This window comes from Hemitrygon akajei, chromosome 14 (assembly GCF_048418815.1).
Source record: "Hemitrygon akajei chromosome 14, sHemAka1.3, whole genome shotgun sequence".
Lineage (NCBI taxonomy): Eukaryota > Metazoa > Chordata > Chondrichthyes > Myliobatiformes > Dasyatidae > Hemitrygon > Hemitrygon akajei.
In genome coordinates this window covers 83,542,280-83,556,771 of record NC_133137.1, presented here as the reverse complement: position 1 = coordinate 83,556,771, position 14,492 = coordinate 83,542,280, and the positions used below count along the sequence as shown (strand labels likewise).

The window sequence follows — 14,492 nt, the reverse complement described above, 5'->3', positions numbered from 1 at the left end:
AGCATTTTGAAATGATATACCATGTGCTGCTAGCTTGATAGTCAATAGTGATGTCCATTTCTAGAAGAACTCACTAAGTTATATACTGAAGTAATTCAGAAAATCCATCTAATTTGTGACTATTTGTGGTAATATTACATTACGTGTTGTGTGTGAGTTATATGTACTGTGTTCTGTACCTTAGTCCGGAGGTATGTTCATTTGGTGGTTTACGTGTATAGAGTTGAATGACAATAAAAATGAACCTCAAATATTTTTATATCTTCACCAATTTTGATAAATTTTATAAATGTATCTTTAAAAAGTAAAACTTCTCAAGACATATCAAAAATTACCAGAGAACAATCTGATTACAATGCCACAAGAGAGAATATTGGCACAATTGCCAAAATAAAGCTTGGATAAAAGAAGACTGTAGGTTTATGCAGCTCCTTTTTAATGCAAGGTAAGAAAATGGTCATATATGTCCAGAAAGCACTAGATCCTTTTTCAAAGGGAGAAAATATTATGGAAAGCCTCAATTTCTAGGCATCAATGGCAGAGTAATTAAAATAAGGGAGACATATGAAGCCAGAGTTGGAACAACACATGGATCTTAAAGGCTATATGGTCATTAAAGAAACAGGAAGAAGACATGACACGACAATAGGCAAAAGAAGGATCAAAAATATATTGGCTTAATGAGCACTAAACAGGGTGATAGATGTAGAGGACTTGGTGCAAATTAGAGAAAGGATAGCAAAGCATTAAATTGGCAAGGTGACAGAGTCAGGTCCTTTCTCAGAACTGAGAAAGATGGAAAACAAGTCAGTCTGTTTTAAATTGCAACAAATGTGAGAGCAATGGAAAGGACAAAGAAAATATCTGTGATATGGTAAAGTCAGGGATGTATGATATAAAGGTCAGATGGTTGATGGATTAATGAAGGTTATTAGAGAGAGAGAAATAAAACAAAGTTGTACATGAGGGAAGTAGAGAAGATAAACAAAGGAGCACACAAGTTGTTAGACACAGAATTGTAGGACATGCCCAGTAAGTCCAGCTATGGTAATGAAGAAAGAAAACTGAACCAATACAGGAAAGTCACTTGTATAGAAATAGCTTATTCTGATACAGACAGGGAACCAACAATACCTAAAGTTGCAGAATTCAACACTACATTATGTACACTGAATGCGCTGAAGTAGATTGGAAAAAGTAAATACATGTGGCAACTTGAAATATAGTATATTATCATTTTAGATTCTTACTTCAAAATCCTGGAACAGAACTATAAGATACCTTTACCAGAACATTTGCAGTAGATGAAGGCCAAGATTCAGCACCATTTGCTCAAAGAAAATTAGGAACACTAATCTAGCCAGTAAATAAACAAGAAAAAAAATGGAGATTTTGCCTTGCCTCGTCCTTACAAACATTAACAAATTTAGAACTGTTAACTTCTACATGGTTGTGCATAAATGTTTGCAATGTCTTTAATTCACACTGAGTCACTACAACTACTTACTTTCAATATGACCATAAAAAACTTTACTTCAGATCTATCATCACTCCTTCATGATGATTTACTGGGGTTAATCCCAAATCAGTTAGCACATTCAGAAAGAGGCAGTGGGTTGACCTTGGAAATACATAAAATAGGAGGCATAGATATTCAGAATCATTTTCCTTCGGTAGGGATATCAAAACCAAAAGGACATGGATTTAGTGACAGAAAGGAGTTTCAGGAGCTTGAATAGGTAAAGCAATGATACAGACCTAATATGGAAAAATGGGATTATGTGCATGACCAAAAGCGTCAGGTTAGATGTGGTAGACTGAGGGATCCGATTCTATGATTTGCAACAATGACTCTGTTCTGTATGTGTCAAAAATATTATATAATTCTTTAGTTCTCAAAAAGATTCACGTCTATCCAAAATGATTCCTGTAAAATATCTTAAAACCTTAAATTGTAAGCAAAATTTGTTTCATCCTTGGGCAATAAAACCAGTTACCTTGGTAGCTAAACCAGGCACAAGTCTATGCTTCCACTCTCTTGAGTGATTCAAATTGTTTTCCATTTTTAACATCTAAGTTAATGTACAATGTACACTGTCTGCATTAAAGATTTACTTTTTTAGAAAAATTACTCACTCATAATGGTGTTTTCCTCTGCATGAGATATGTATGGTTCTGATCTGCAATTATTTATCTTGAGAGAGGAGTTCACGCCCTATATTGAAGAAAAATGGGTAATTGTAATTAGACATACATATTTAAAACTTCTATGTTCAATTTTCTCTCAACACAAAGGCAGCAGCTAAAACTAGCCTTAATGCCTCTGGGGTCCATATACAGGTAAACAAAACATTCAGGACAGCTAGCCATTGCTGCTTGCTCATTCTTTTGGAAGAAAATGGGGGAAGAACTGTCATGACATAAAACTACACTTTGACCAGTGACTGGCTTGGACTTGCAGTACAAAGTGCAATCTGCAAAAGAGCTATCAATGGTTGCCATCAACCAATTCCTTCTGTTGTTAGTTTTTGTTACATCTGACACAAGTTATCTTCTCAGACATCTGAAACCTTGATTATGATATAATATCATTGAAATCATGGCATTTTTCCAACACTTACAGCTAATACCAAAATCAAAACTGGCATTCTATTAGAAGCATCCTTACTACCAGCAGAGTCACAAAGGTGTAGTTTTGAGTTCTATTCTTAATTGCCTTTAAAGAAATGATCCAGTACTTACGTATAGTACTGAGGGAGCATCACAAAATCAGAAGTGCCATCATTTAGAATGATGATGTTTAGCGAAACCCAGTTTAACTCAGAAAAGTTCAAAACATATGATGAAAACTAAGTGGGAGAAGAGAGAACAGAGGCGTTCTTGCTTTATCTCTCGTTTCTCTCCATTGGGATGAAAGACCATTCATTTGTCCATTCCATCAATGCTGCTCGATCTGTTAAGCGATTCCAACAAACTATTCCCCCCCCCCCCAACATGTTCTGCTTCTGCAATACCTTACTATGTACTTGAAATATTCAGGAGGACCCACAGAGAAAGAATGCTCTGCATCATTGTAATTCTTCACTAAACTCAACTCTGCATTCTATCCATTTCTACATTTGTTGAATCAAATTCAGATCATTCCTCCTGCCCTAGTAGTTTCACAGACACATAAAAGAAAGTTCACAGGTCTGATTTTCAACAATTCATTCGTCGTTTACAAAAAAACTCAACCTAAATTTAGCACTTTAAACTATCTTTGTCACCTTCATGGAGAGATAGAACATTTTTAATTTAACTTAATTTAATTTTCTTTTTTCCAATACCAGTACAAATAAAATAAATTCCCAACACCATGACAAATATTAAGCATGACTACCAAGATCACAACTACAAGAAACCACTACTTCCTTAATACATGCTTTCAAACTACAATCTGTATTTTAATAATTTTTTCCATGTTTCAATATTCTTATGACAAACAGAATGCAACTTTAACATTGTTACAATGGGGTTGTATAGTATGACTAAAAGCCCTTTGGCCCAAGTGCACACTGGTTATTGAACACCTATTTACCTTGAGCTTACACCAGCCTTATATTATTCTTCCTTCAGTTCATTCAGACTCTACATTCAGGTGCACACTTGAAGCAACTTGCAATGGCCAATTAATGTACCAATCCAAACATGCTTGGGATGTGGCCAGGAACCAGAGTACACCCACACTGTCACAGGGAAAGTGTGCAAAATCCACAAAGGCAGCAGCAGAGACCCTATCCAGGTGACTGGAACTGTTCTCCATGCTGCATCACTGAACAATGAAGTACACATGTCAAGTCCCAAAATCAATAATGGCACCCCAAACCACTACAAAATAACCACCAGATCTCAATGGGTTAGAGAATAATTGCAGTATTTCAACTCCCAACAGATTTAAATTTAAGTTTTCTGAGAAAAAACTGACTACTTATGATAAAACTAGATACAGCATCTTAATAATTCTCCTAATTTAAATAGGCCAGTCTTTCTTTTGTAATGTTAAGAATCCCACTTAACTCCAAGGAACTTACGAGTTGATACATACACACTGACCAACATTTTAAACTCCTCCAGCACGAAAAGCCATCTGAGGTCTTTACACTTTCCAATGGAAAGTCTCTTGTGTATCACAGATTTCCACTGCTCCACCCTTGGCAGCCATACGTTCAGCTGCCACCTCCATGTTTTACAATTCCCTTGTTAAAAGGTTTCTAAATCTCAACTTTTCCCTTCTCCACTAAAACACTCCTGAAAATAGTTCAGCTGTTGAATTGTGTTTGGTGACAATCCTGGGAAACACATTGAAATATTTTACTACATTAAACGTACAACGTAAATGTAAGTGATTTTCATACACAGCAATACAAAAATAATTGATTTATCATTAACGAATTCAGTGTATTCACTTTAAATGATATAAAAATATTACAAGGTTTAGATCTAAATTACAAGTACTGACCCAAAAAATACCTTATGAATAGAATACACAGTCACATATTTAAAATACTCGAATGCCAACTTTGCAAAGCAAAACATTGGATAAAGTGTTGAAATCAGAGTTTAAAAATCAAGTTTGACCAAGTTACATACAAACTCAAAATAAACAATCGGCACCATTGTGTAAAATATTTACGAAACAAGCGCCCTTCCATTTAATGCTAAAATATTCTTCATTTTTCGCACGCATTTGCAGTTACTTGTACTAGCATTTGTTAAACAACTTGCTGGACACTCACCAAAATTCCTTGGGACGTGTTAAAAAACTAGTGTTTGTTGTGCGGGACCCTTAACATGTTTGCGTCCATTTCTAATCCAGAAAGAAAAGCGGCGTTTAAAGGACTTGTGTTTTGTTTCTTCCTGGTTGTTTTCTCGCAAAGCAGGTTCGCAGCAGGAGTGGCGGGGGATGAATGGTTCAGCCCACAATCTTTTGGGAAACTGCAGTCTGAGATATGGAAAACTCCCGGCTCAACTTTCAGGGGAACTTAACGTGAAAGTTTAAAAGGTTTTGTTTTCTTTGTATCTTCTGAGATCGATTCTGTCGGCTTCACGAGTTGGATCCTAAAGATTCGCTTTTGAATTTGGGTGGAAAAGTACACAAAATAAAGAGAAAAACGTAACTCAGTGTTTACAGAGACCCTGGAAACAAAATTGCCCCCTTTTTAAACAGACGATTTTTTACCCCCAAAGGGGAAGTTAAAATTAGTAATTACTTTAAAATATTGCGAAACAAACAATAAATTAATCCAAACGCGATCCTACTAACCAATTGCCAGTTCTTTGATTTGTATTAATGACGCGAGCCAACCAAACTTCGCTAGAGGGGAGGGGAAAATTGAGAGGAAGAGCGAACGGAAACGGCCGATCACCGATTCTGATTGGCGTTAGCCTCCAACCAGTAGGAAGAGAGAAAGAAGCCCGACACCGTGCATCGACAGCCAATTGCAGCGGAGGGGGCGGAGGAACAACATTAAGATAGGTTGCATCGGCCAGTTAGCCAAATGTTCCACTAGGCCGCAGTAGTGAGCACTGTGCATAATTTATAAACTGTGTTAAGCTAGCATTTATATTTTCTGTTCTTTTTAGAAAGGAAGAAACAAACGCTGATAGGAAAAGTAAGTTAATTAAATTATGCATAGAGTAAACGGAACTAAAATCAAAACTTTTTCCCTAACCTGCTGTGGAAACGGTCCGTGTGGCGGCTGGCGCTACATGTTATTTCAGAGAGGTTAAGAGGCTATTTTCCCTGCTTTTCCGCCGATTAGCGACCGATAAGGAGCCGGTGGTTGGACGACAATCGGGAGGCGAACAACCTGGGACAGAGCAGCGCCGGTCAATTGTCGGGAGCTCAAGCTGCGGGTGCGCCAGTGCCCGGCCAATTACTTCCGGGCCACTGGGCAGTGTCCCATCACCCACACCTGGGACAATGACATGTATCACCTGGTGCTGGCCGCCGTCCAACATATTCCTTCTTGACTATTATAACTTATTGCGAGGTACAGTGGAAAACTTTGTGTGCCATCCCCCCCCCCCAGATCACTGACATCACATCAGAATATTGATGTAGTGCAAAAGCAATAAAAGAATGCAAAATACAGTACTATAGTTACAGGAAAAAGTGCAGTGCAGGCAGGCAATAAGCTGCAAAGCTTTGTGGTAACTATGAATACGTTGGAAAGGGATGGAGATGGTTGGGGTTGTAGGCTGTTCAGCTTCATAGTATAATGGAAAGTCAAGTCTGTAATGTTGAAGTTGAGTTTATTGTGGAGACAGAAGAGACTGTAGATGAAGGAATCTGGAGCAAGTCTATATGAAGGGTCCTAGTGTGATCCACTATTTTCCACCATAGATGTTTGCTGAGCCACTGAGTTCTTCCAGGGCCTTTGTTAGTGGAATTCATTGCATGTGTACAAGTACATCGATGCAAGGATGCAATGGAAGAACTTACTTGCAATTGTATTGCAAGCAAAAGATACAGAACATTCAAAAGAAAAAAATGTTTGTTTATACTTAAGGTAATGTTGTTTTCATGTGTTCAAGGACAAAATTAGGACAAAAAATAAAGTACATTGTTGTACTAGTGTTCTACTGAGGCAGTGGTTAGGGTTTTAACCATTGCTTCAAGTAGGTATTCTCAAACCTGGTGGTATGGATTTTATGCTTCTGTAGTAGCTGTGAAAAGATGGCATGGATGTTGAGGATCTCTAATGTTGTGCACCAGGTTTCACAGCATTGATATGGGTTATTCTGCAAGACATTTTAAGAACAAAAGAAACTGTAGCTGCTGGAACTAAAGTCAAAAAACACAGGGAAATTGAGCAGGACAGAGAGCTACCATGCAGAATGAGTGCACATTTCAGGGCAATGACTTTTCACTAGAATTCCTCAGATCTTAGGAAAGGTCTCCCACCTCTTTTTCTCTGTGGAATCGACAACTGCACTGATTTTAATCATTTTTTTTCTTCTGGTTTCCCTTTGGATCATCTCTCCCATTATAGGGAGACTTTTGATTGGCATTAGAGGAATGACATCATGAGGAATGTCCTCTTTTGTAAGTATTTCAGTCTTTCGTTTTCCAAGGGTAAATGGGACAATATCGCATTTCCATGATTAGTTGTCCTTTTGAATTCCATCTTGTACTCATGCCCTCCAAGAAAGAGAGCTCATATTAGTATTCATCCTGTTACTGTCAGTAGAACTCCCTACTGTGGATTGAAAATGGACACTAGTGATTGGCGAACAGTAGCGATGGTAAACTCTCTCCCATACATGTACTGGTCTATATATATTTTACATCTCAAACCAGTCTCAAGTCCTCTCTGTCAATCTGTGTGTAAATTTTCTCTGCAGTGGTAAGGGAATGTGATGCAAAGGCTATGGGGCGTTCACTTCCACCACTCATAACATGTAACATGAAGGCACCTATACCATAAGGCGAGGTGTCACAGGCAAGCTTCACTGGGCAATGTGGATCATAGTGTGTGAATGCAGTGACTAACATCACCATTTCCTTTACCTTTTGAAAGCCACCTCATACTGCTTTGTCCATTGCCATTTCTTCCCGATTTGTAGTCATGAGGTCAAAGAGTGGAGCACAGTAGTAAGGTTTGGCTACTGTTATAGTAATTGAGAAACCCTAAAAAGGACCAAAACTGTGACATTTCCTTTGGCCTTGGAGCATCCACCACTGCTTGAATTCTCTCAGCACACTTGTGTAATCCTTGTATGCCAGTAAGTGATGCTTGGTTTGAAGAATTCACACTTGTCACACTGTGATCTGAGCCCATACTCATTTAAACATTTTAACCCTGTCTTTGATTTTAGAGATGTTCCTTCTCATCCTCACCGGTAAATTAATGTCATCCAGGTAACACGGAGCACCTGGTCCATAGCTTTCTGTCAGAGTGCATGTGCAGATGCTACTCTAAAAATAAGTGGATTATAACAACAAAGCCCTTTATGAGTGTTTATGATGAAAAACACTTTGGACACTTCTTCCAGCTCTATCTATTGGTAGGCACAACTAAGTCCACTTTGCTGAAGTGTTTCCTTCCAGAAAGGTTACAAAGATATCCTCTATCCTGGATAAAGGGCATTGATCTACTTTCAATACTGGGTTGATGGTGACCTCAAAAATCACCACAGATCAATTCATCTCGGCTAATGAGACCACTGGTGTTGTCTATGGGTTCCACTCTACCTAAGAAAAAAATTCCTTCAACCTCCATATGATCTAGCTCACTTGCTACTTTACCACGGATGGTATAAAGAACTGGATGGGCTTTGTAAAACTTGGGTATGAACATTTTCATTTAACACTATTTTACCCTTGATATGTTGAGTTTCACAATGCTATCCTTGAACACTGTTGTGGCATCATCCAGAAATTTCCTTAATTCACTTTCTGTTGACTCTTGCAGGGGATGTGTCATACAAATGGTGCATGCATCTCCAAACAAGTTGTAGTTGTCTCAGCCAATCACAGCTCCACAATGCTGGCCCTCCTGTTTTTACTACATCCAAGCCCAATGTGGCTTGTTTGTCATTGTATTTCACTGTTAAGAAAATCATTTCCACAAGGAGTTATCATCTTTTCTCCAGCACAAGTTCTTAGTTGGATATCTGCAGGTTTCAGTTCAGTATCTTTGAAACTCATTTTATGGAATGATTGAAACAGCTGAACCACTGTCCAATTCAAATTTAATTAATTAACATTCTCTTTGTATGTATCCTACTATGTTACATTTTCTGCAAGTTTCATTTTTAATCGTGCATTGGTCTGGTGTATATGAGCTCCTGCCACAACAGTAACATAATTTACTCAGTGCACCAGATTTCTGTTAATACTTTGCAATTTTTTTCACGCTCACTTTCATTCCTGACTACAACTCTATTGTGTCTCTGAATGCTGTTTCCATTGATAACAGCCATTTCAACTACACTCTTAAATGTAAGTTGTGCTTCAGGTGGAATCCATTTTTGAATGCTTTCTTGTATGATTCCACAAACGAAGCAATCTCTCAGGTATGACATTGTGGGTATCATGGAGTTATGGCTGAAGGACAATTGTAGCTGAGAGCTTGATATCCAAACCCATCACTGAACCAACAATGCTCAGACAACCTCTTCAATTCAGCTACAAACATTGAAATGAATTCCCTTCCCTTTGATTCCACTTATCAAACTTAAAGCATTTTCCAATCAACAATGGTCTCGGTTTCAAATGTCTATTACATTTCCCAGGGCTGAAATGGTTGCCACAAGAGGACACAGGTTTAAAGTGCTGGGGAGTTGGTACAGAGGAGATGTCAGGGGTAAGTTTTTTACTCAGAGAGTAGTGAGTGCATGGAATGGGCTGCCGGCAACAGTAGTGGAGGCGAATACGATAGGGTCTTTTAAGAGGCTTTTAGATAGGTACATGGAGCTTAGTAAAATAGAGGGCTATAGGTAAGCCTAGTAATTTCTAAGGTAGGGACGTGTTCAGCACAACTTTGTGGGCCGAAGGGCCTGTATTGTGCTGTAGGTTTTCTGTGTTTCTATGTTCTATGTTTCACGATATCAGCAAAGCTCATTTTGGTTGGTTTGGTTGGAGCAGTCAAACTTTGAAGCAAACTGTATGCTTTCCCATCCAATAACTTCAGCAAAATTAGTACTTGTTTCTCACTGGCTATTCCATTTTATTTAAAATACTGCTCAATTCTCTCAGTAAAGATATTCCAGTCAGCTCTTGTGCAATCAAACACATCTATCTTTCCGATGTAGCCACATTGCTTTCTTAAAAATTTGATTATCACCATTTATCATTATTACTCGCTGTTTATGAACCCATGAACTTATTCCATTTTCTTCCTTTATTTAACTTGACGTCCCTGTCTGCTTGTGAAGAAGCACATGCAGCACTGCTTTTTCTTTTAACTCTTAACATCTCGCTGCATTTCAATAAGTTGGCAATCTCGGGTTCATTTAAAACTTCCTCGTCACCACTGTTATGTTTTGTAATTCCAAAACAAAAAACTAGTTGAAAAGAAAATAAGGGAGTTGGGAGATAACTCATGTCTAATTTTTTTTTTACTTTTAAGCAAGTGCCCACATATCATGTGGTGACATGATAATGTATGCCATTTAAACAAACACTTAACATATTGACAATATTACTCAAATATTAAATACACAACACTCTGCAGTCTCTCCAGGCAATTACATTTTTCCTACAACTTGATCAGTAATAATTACTATCTGGTACATAGATGGATGGCAGTGTGAAAGGGGAACAAAGCTGAAAAGGGTGACAAATACAGAACTGAAGGTGTTATATTTGAATGTATGCAGTATTCAAAATAAGGTAGATGATCCTGTAGTGCAGTTAGAGATAGGCAGGTATGACATTGTGTGTAAAACAGAGTCATGGCTGAAAGACTCTTGTATTTGGGAGCTTAATATCCAAGGATACACAATCCATTGTGTAATCCAGGTAGTAGGGAGAGAAGGAAGAGTGGCTCTGCTGATTTTTTAAAAAAAATGAAATCAAATTCTCAGATTTGATTTCAGATTACCCTGTAGATCGAGATAAGAAACTGCAAAGGTGAGAACACTGATGGGAGTTATTTACTGGCCTTCAAATAGAGGCCAGGATGTGATCTATAAATTTAACTGGGAGAATGAAAAGCATATCAAAAAGGCAATGTATAAGACTACAAGATATAGGAGCAGAATTAGGCCATTCAACCCATGGAGTCTGCTCTGCCATTCCATTTTGGCTGATCCTGGATCCCATTCAACCCCATACACCTGCCTTCTCACCATATCCTTTGATGCCCTGACCGATCAGGAAACTATCAACTTCCACCTTAAATATACAGCATTGGCTGATTGGCAGGAGGCAAGGAGTAGAAATAAAGAGATCCTTTTTGGATTCACTGCCGGTGACTAGTGTTCCACAGGGTTCTGTATTGGGGCTGCTTCTTTTTACATTTTATATGATTTGGATGATGATACTGATGGTTTTGTGGCCAAGTTTGTGAATGATACGAAGATAAGTTGGAGAGGCAAATAGTGTTGAGGAAGCAGAGAGGCTGCAGAAGGACTTAAACAGATCAGAAGAAAGGGCAAAGAAGTGGCAGATGGAATGCATTTTCAGGAAATGTATGGTAATGCACCTTGGTAGAAGAAATTAAAGTATAGTCTGTTTTCTTAAGGGAGAAAATTTAAAAATCTGAGGTGCAAATGGGTTTGGGAGTCCTCATGCAGGATTCCCTACAGGTTGATTTGTGGTGAGGAAGGCAAATGCAATGTTGGCATTCACTTCAAGAGGACTAGAGTATAGAAGTAAGGATGTAATGGTGAGGCTGTTTAAGGCACTAGTGAGACCTCACAGTGTATCACGAGCACTTTTGGGCCCCTTATTTGAGAAAGGATGTGCTGACACTTAGATGGGTTGAGATGAGGTTCACAAGAATGTTTCCGAAAATGAAAGGGTTATCACATGAGCAGTGATTGAAAGCTCTGGGCCTGTACTTGCTGGAATTTAAAGAATGAAGGTTGAGGAGGGGGATCATATTGAAACCTATTGAATGTTGGAAGGCCTAGATGGAATAAATGTGAAGAGGATTGTAGAAGTCATGTACATGTTCTCTATTTGCTTTGTATTCTGTGTTATGCTTGCATTATATTTATTATGGTAACTAGTCACATTAGTGGTGGCGTGGTAAAAGTGAAGGAAATAAGTTAAGCTCTCGTGCTTATTTCATGGCAGTTTGTAGCTTGGGCCAGGGAAGGTTATATCTTTGCTAATCGCTGAGATAATACTTAATATCATTTCAAAATTGTATGTTTGCTAATTGATAAAAAGGATCAAGTAAAGGATTCAACTCTTTAAAACAATCATTTCATTGAAGCGAGGGTACTTCATGCAAGTATAACAACCCCTAGGTGGTCACAGGCAAGCAACAACTGTTTTGTTTTCATTTTGGATAGTTTTGCCGCTATGAGGATGTTTCATTTAGTGGGGGAATCTTGGAATAGAGGTCACATCCTCAAAATAGAGGGACATCCATTTATAGCAAAGATAAGAAGGAATTTATTTAGCCAGAGGGTAGTGAATCTGTGGAATTCACTGCCACGGGTCGCTGTGGAGGCCAGGTCACTGGGTGCATTTAGGGCGGAGGTTGATAGGTTCTCGGTTAGTCAGGCATGAAAGGTTATATGGAGAAGGCAGGAGAATGGGGTTGAGAGAAAAATGGATCAGCCTTGATGAAGCAGCAGAGTTGAATGGGCTGAATGCCTAATTCTGCTCCTGTGTCTCAGAGTCTTCTGGTCTCTTAGCATGGCCTCTCTACATTGTTTCTGTACCTTAACTAATCATGGATAACAAGCTAAGAAACAGCAAGAAGAACAATGAGTTCTGTTATGGAAAAATATAGGTTAATTAAGGAATATTTATATTCCCTACTTTTTCCTGATAGGATTTGTCCACCTACCTGGAAGTAGATGGTGTCCCAGACAATACTTCACTGAACCATCGGATCAGGAGCAGCATCTCCAACACCATCACACTGAGCACAGGGGCTCCCCAGGGCTGCGTGCTCAGTCCACTGCTGTTCACTCTGCTGACCCATGACTGTGCTGCAACACACAGCTCGAACCACATCATCAAGTTCACCGATGACACGACCGTGGTGGGTCTCATCAGCAAGAACGATGAGTCAGCTTACAGAGAGGAGGTGCAGTGGCTAATGGACTGGTGCAGAGCAAACAACCTGTCTCTTAATGTGAACAAAACAAAAGAGATGGTTGTTGACTTCAGGAGGGCACAGAGCGACCACTCCCCGCTGAACATCGATGGCTCCTCGATAGAGATCATGAAGAGCACCAAATTTCTTGGTGTTCACCTGACGGAGAATCTCACCTGGTCCCTCAACACCAGCTCCATAGCAAAGAAAGCCCAGCAGCATCTCTACTTTCTGCGAAGGCTGAGGAAAGTCCATCTCCCACCCCCCATCCTCATCACATTTTACAGGGGTTGTATTGAGAGCATCCTGAGCAGCTGCATCACTGCCTGGTTTGGAAATTGCACCATCTCGGATCGCAAGACCCTGCAGCGGATAGTGAGGTCAGCTGAGAAGATCATCAGGGTCTCTCTTCCCGCCATCACTGACATTTACACTACACGCTGCATCCGCAAAGGAAACAGCAATATGAAGGACCCCATGCACCCCTCATACAATCTCTTCTCCCTCCTGCCGTCTGGGAAAAGGCTCCAAAGCATTTGGGTTCTCACAGTCAGACTATGTAACAGTTTCTTCCCCCAAGCTATCAGACTCCTCAATACCCGAAGCCTGGACTGACACCTTGCCCTATTGTCCTGTTTATTATTTACTGTAATGCCTGCACTGTTTTTGTGCACTTTATGTAGTCCTGCGTAGGTCTGTAGTCTAGTGTAGCTTTCTCTGTGTTGTTGTTTTTTTTACGTAGTTCAGTCTAGTTTTTGTACTGTGTCACGTAACACCATGGTCCTGAAAAACGTTGTCTCATTTTTACTATGTACTGTACCAGCAGTTATGGTCGAAATGACAATAAAAGTGACTTGACTTGACTTAACCACACAATTCATGTCCTGTGTGAGATTTCCAACTTGTGATTTAGAAGCAAAAAATAATGCCAACGAACCAAGTTGACAACACTATTTGATTGTGTAACTGACTCACATCTCTTCAAAGTCAACAGCAGATTATTCAAAGCATTGCAATGTAATTTTAAGCTATAAACAGTATTTATGTTGTTGTGCCTTATTGGGTGTTGGCAGAACAAAATAATTGGTTATTCTTTTAAAAAGTGTTAGGGTTCAAATTCTCACTTACAGAAAAATAATTACCACAATATTCTGGGCTATTTTAAATAGGGATGAACATTGTATGTTCTTTGTGTCAGGTAATGGTTACACTTTTCTTGTTTGTACTTGTTAAATTGAAAATGACTCAGTTTATGAAACACAAGTGTTAACATTCAGTAGATAATTTAGTTAATAGACGTGAGTGATTAACAAATCTGGTGCAGTGTTTGGACAGTGAAATTTCTGGTAGCAGGACATAACTTGTTTTCATCATCAGTCTAAACACTTAGTCAATGCTCAAAATTTTGCTTATTTTGTGAAGGTGAATAATTAAAAACACTTAACATTGAAATTTTCAACAGACCGTGTGTTCTGCATCCAAATGTCTCAGTAACTAGATATTTCAAGTTGAAGGTAAAGAGAAATAAGAACTGAACATATTTGACTTATTCCGAATTTTCCATTTTCTTTTTACATATTGTCTTGAATAAAAAGTTTTTTTGTCATATTCATTTAAATCCTCCATTTTCACCTTTTGCAAGTGCAGCTTCCCCAACGTCTTGTACAACTGCAACATAATATACCAACTCCTATACTTATTATCCTAACTGATGCAGGTCAGCCTGCT

The 14,492-nt window shown here is 38.8% G+C and overlaps 1 protein-coding gene and 1 long non-coding RNA gene across 13 annotated transcripts in view; one reads left to right on the top strand and one right to left on the bottom strand.

The window, feature by feature from the left end:
* The window catches only part of usp6nl (USP6 N-terminal like), a 234,856-nt gene that overhangs the window by 195,129 nt on the left and 25,235 nt on the right, over positions 1 to 14,492 (bottom strand). For 2 of the 12 annotated variants that reach the window (XM_073066501.1, XM_073066502.1), the window contains exons 1-3: positions 5,712 to 5,863; positions 4,776 to 5,108; positions 2,137 to 2,215 (exon numbers count right to left, since the gene is read on the bottom strand). Coding sequence is in view for 10 of the 12 variants with exons in the window: in XM_073066490.1 (XP_072922591.1) it covers positions 2,137 to 2,215 (79 nt within the window). In the remaining 2 variants the exon portion in view is untranslated. Of the gene's footprint in view, positions 1 to 2,136; positions 2,216 to 4,775; positions 5,109 to 5,302; positions 5,450 to 5,711; positions 5,865 to 6,946; positions 7,101 to 14,492 lie in introns of those variants that run through there. The other 10 variants (XM_073066492.1, XM_073066496.1, XM_073066493.1 and 7 more) reach the window with 9 other exon arrangements.
* Positions 5,905 to 13,654, top strand: LOC140738746 (uncharacterized). The gene is made up of 3 exons (XR_012101433.1): positions 5,905 to 6,032; positions 7,035 to 7,087; positions 12,498 to 13,654. It is a non-coding gene; the product is annotated as an uncharacterized lncRNA (long non-coding RNA).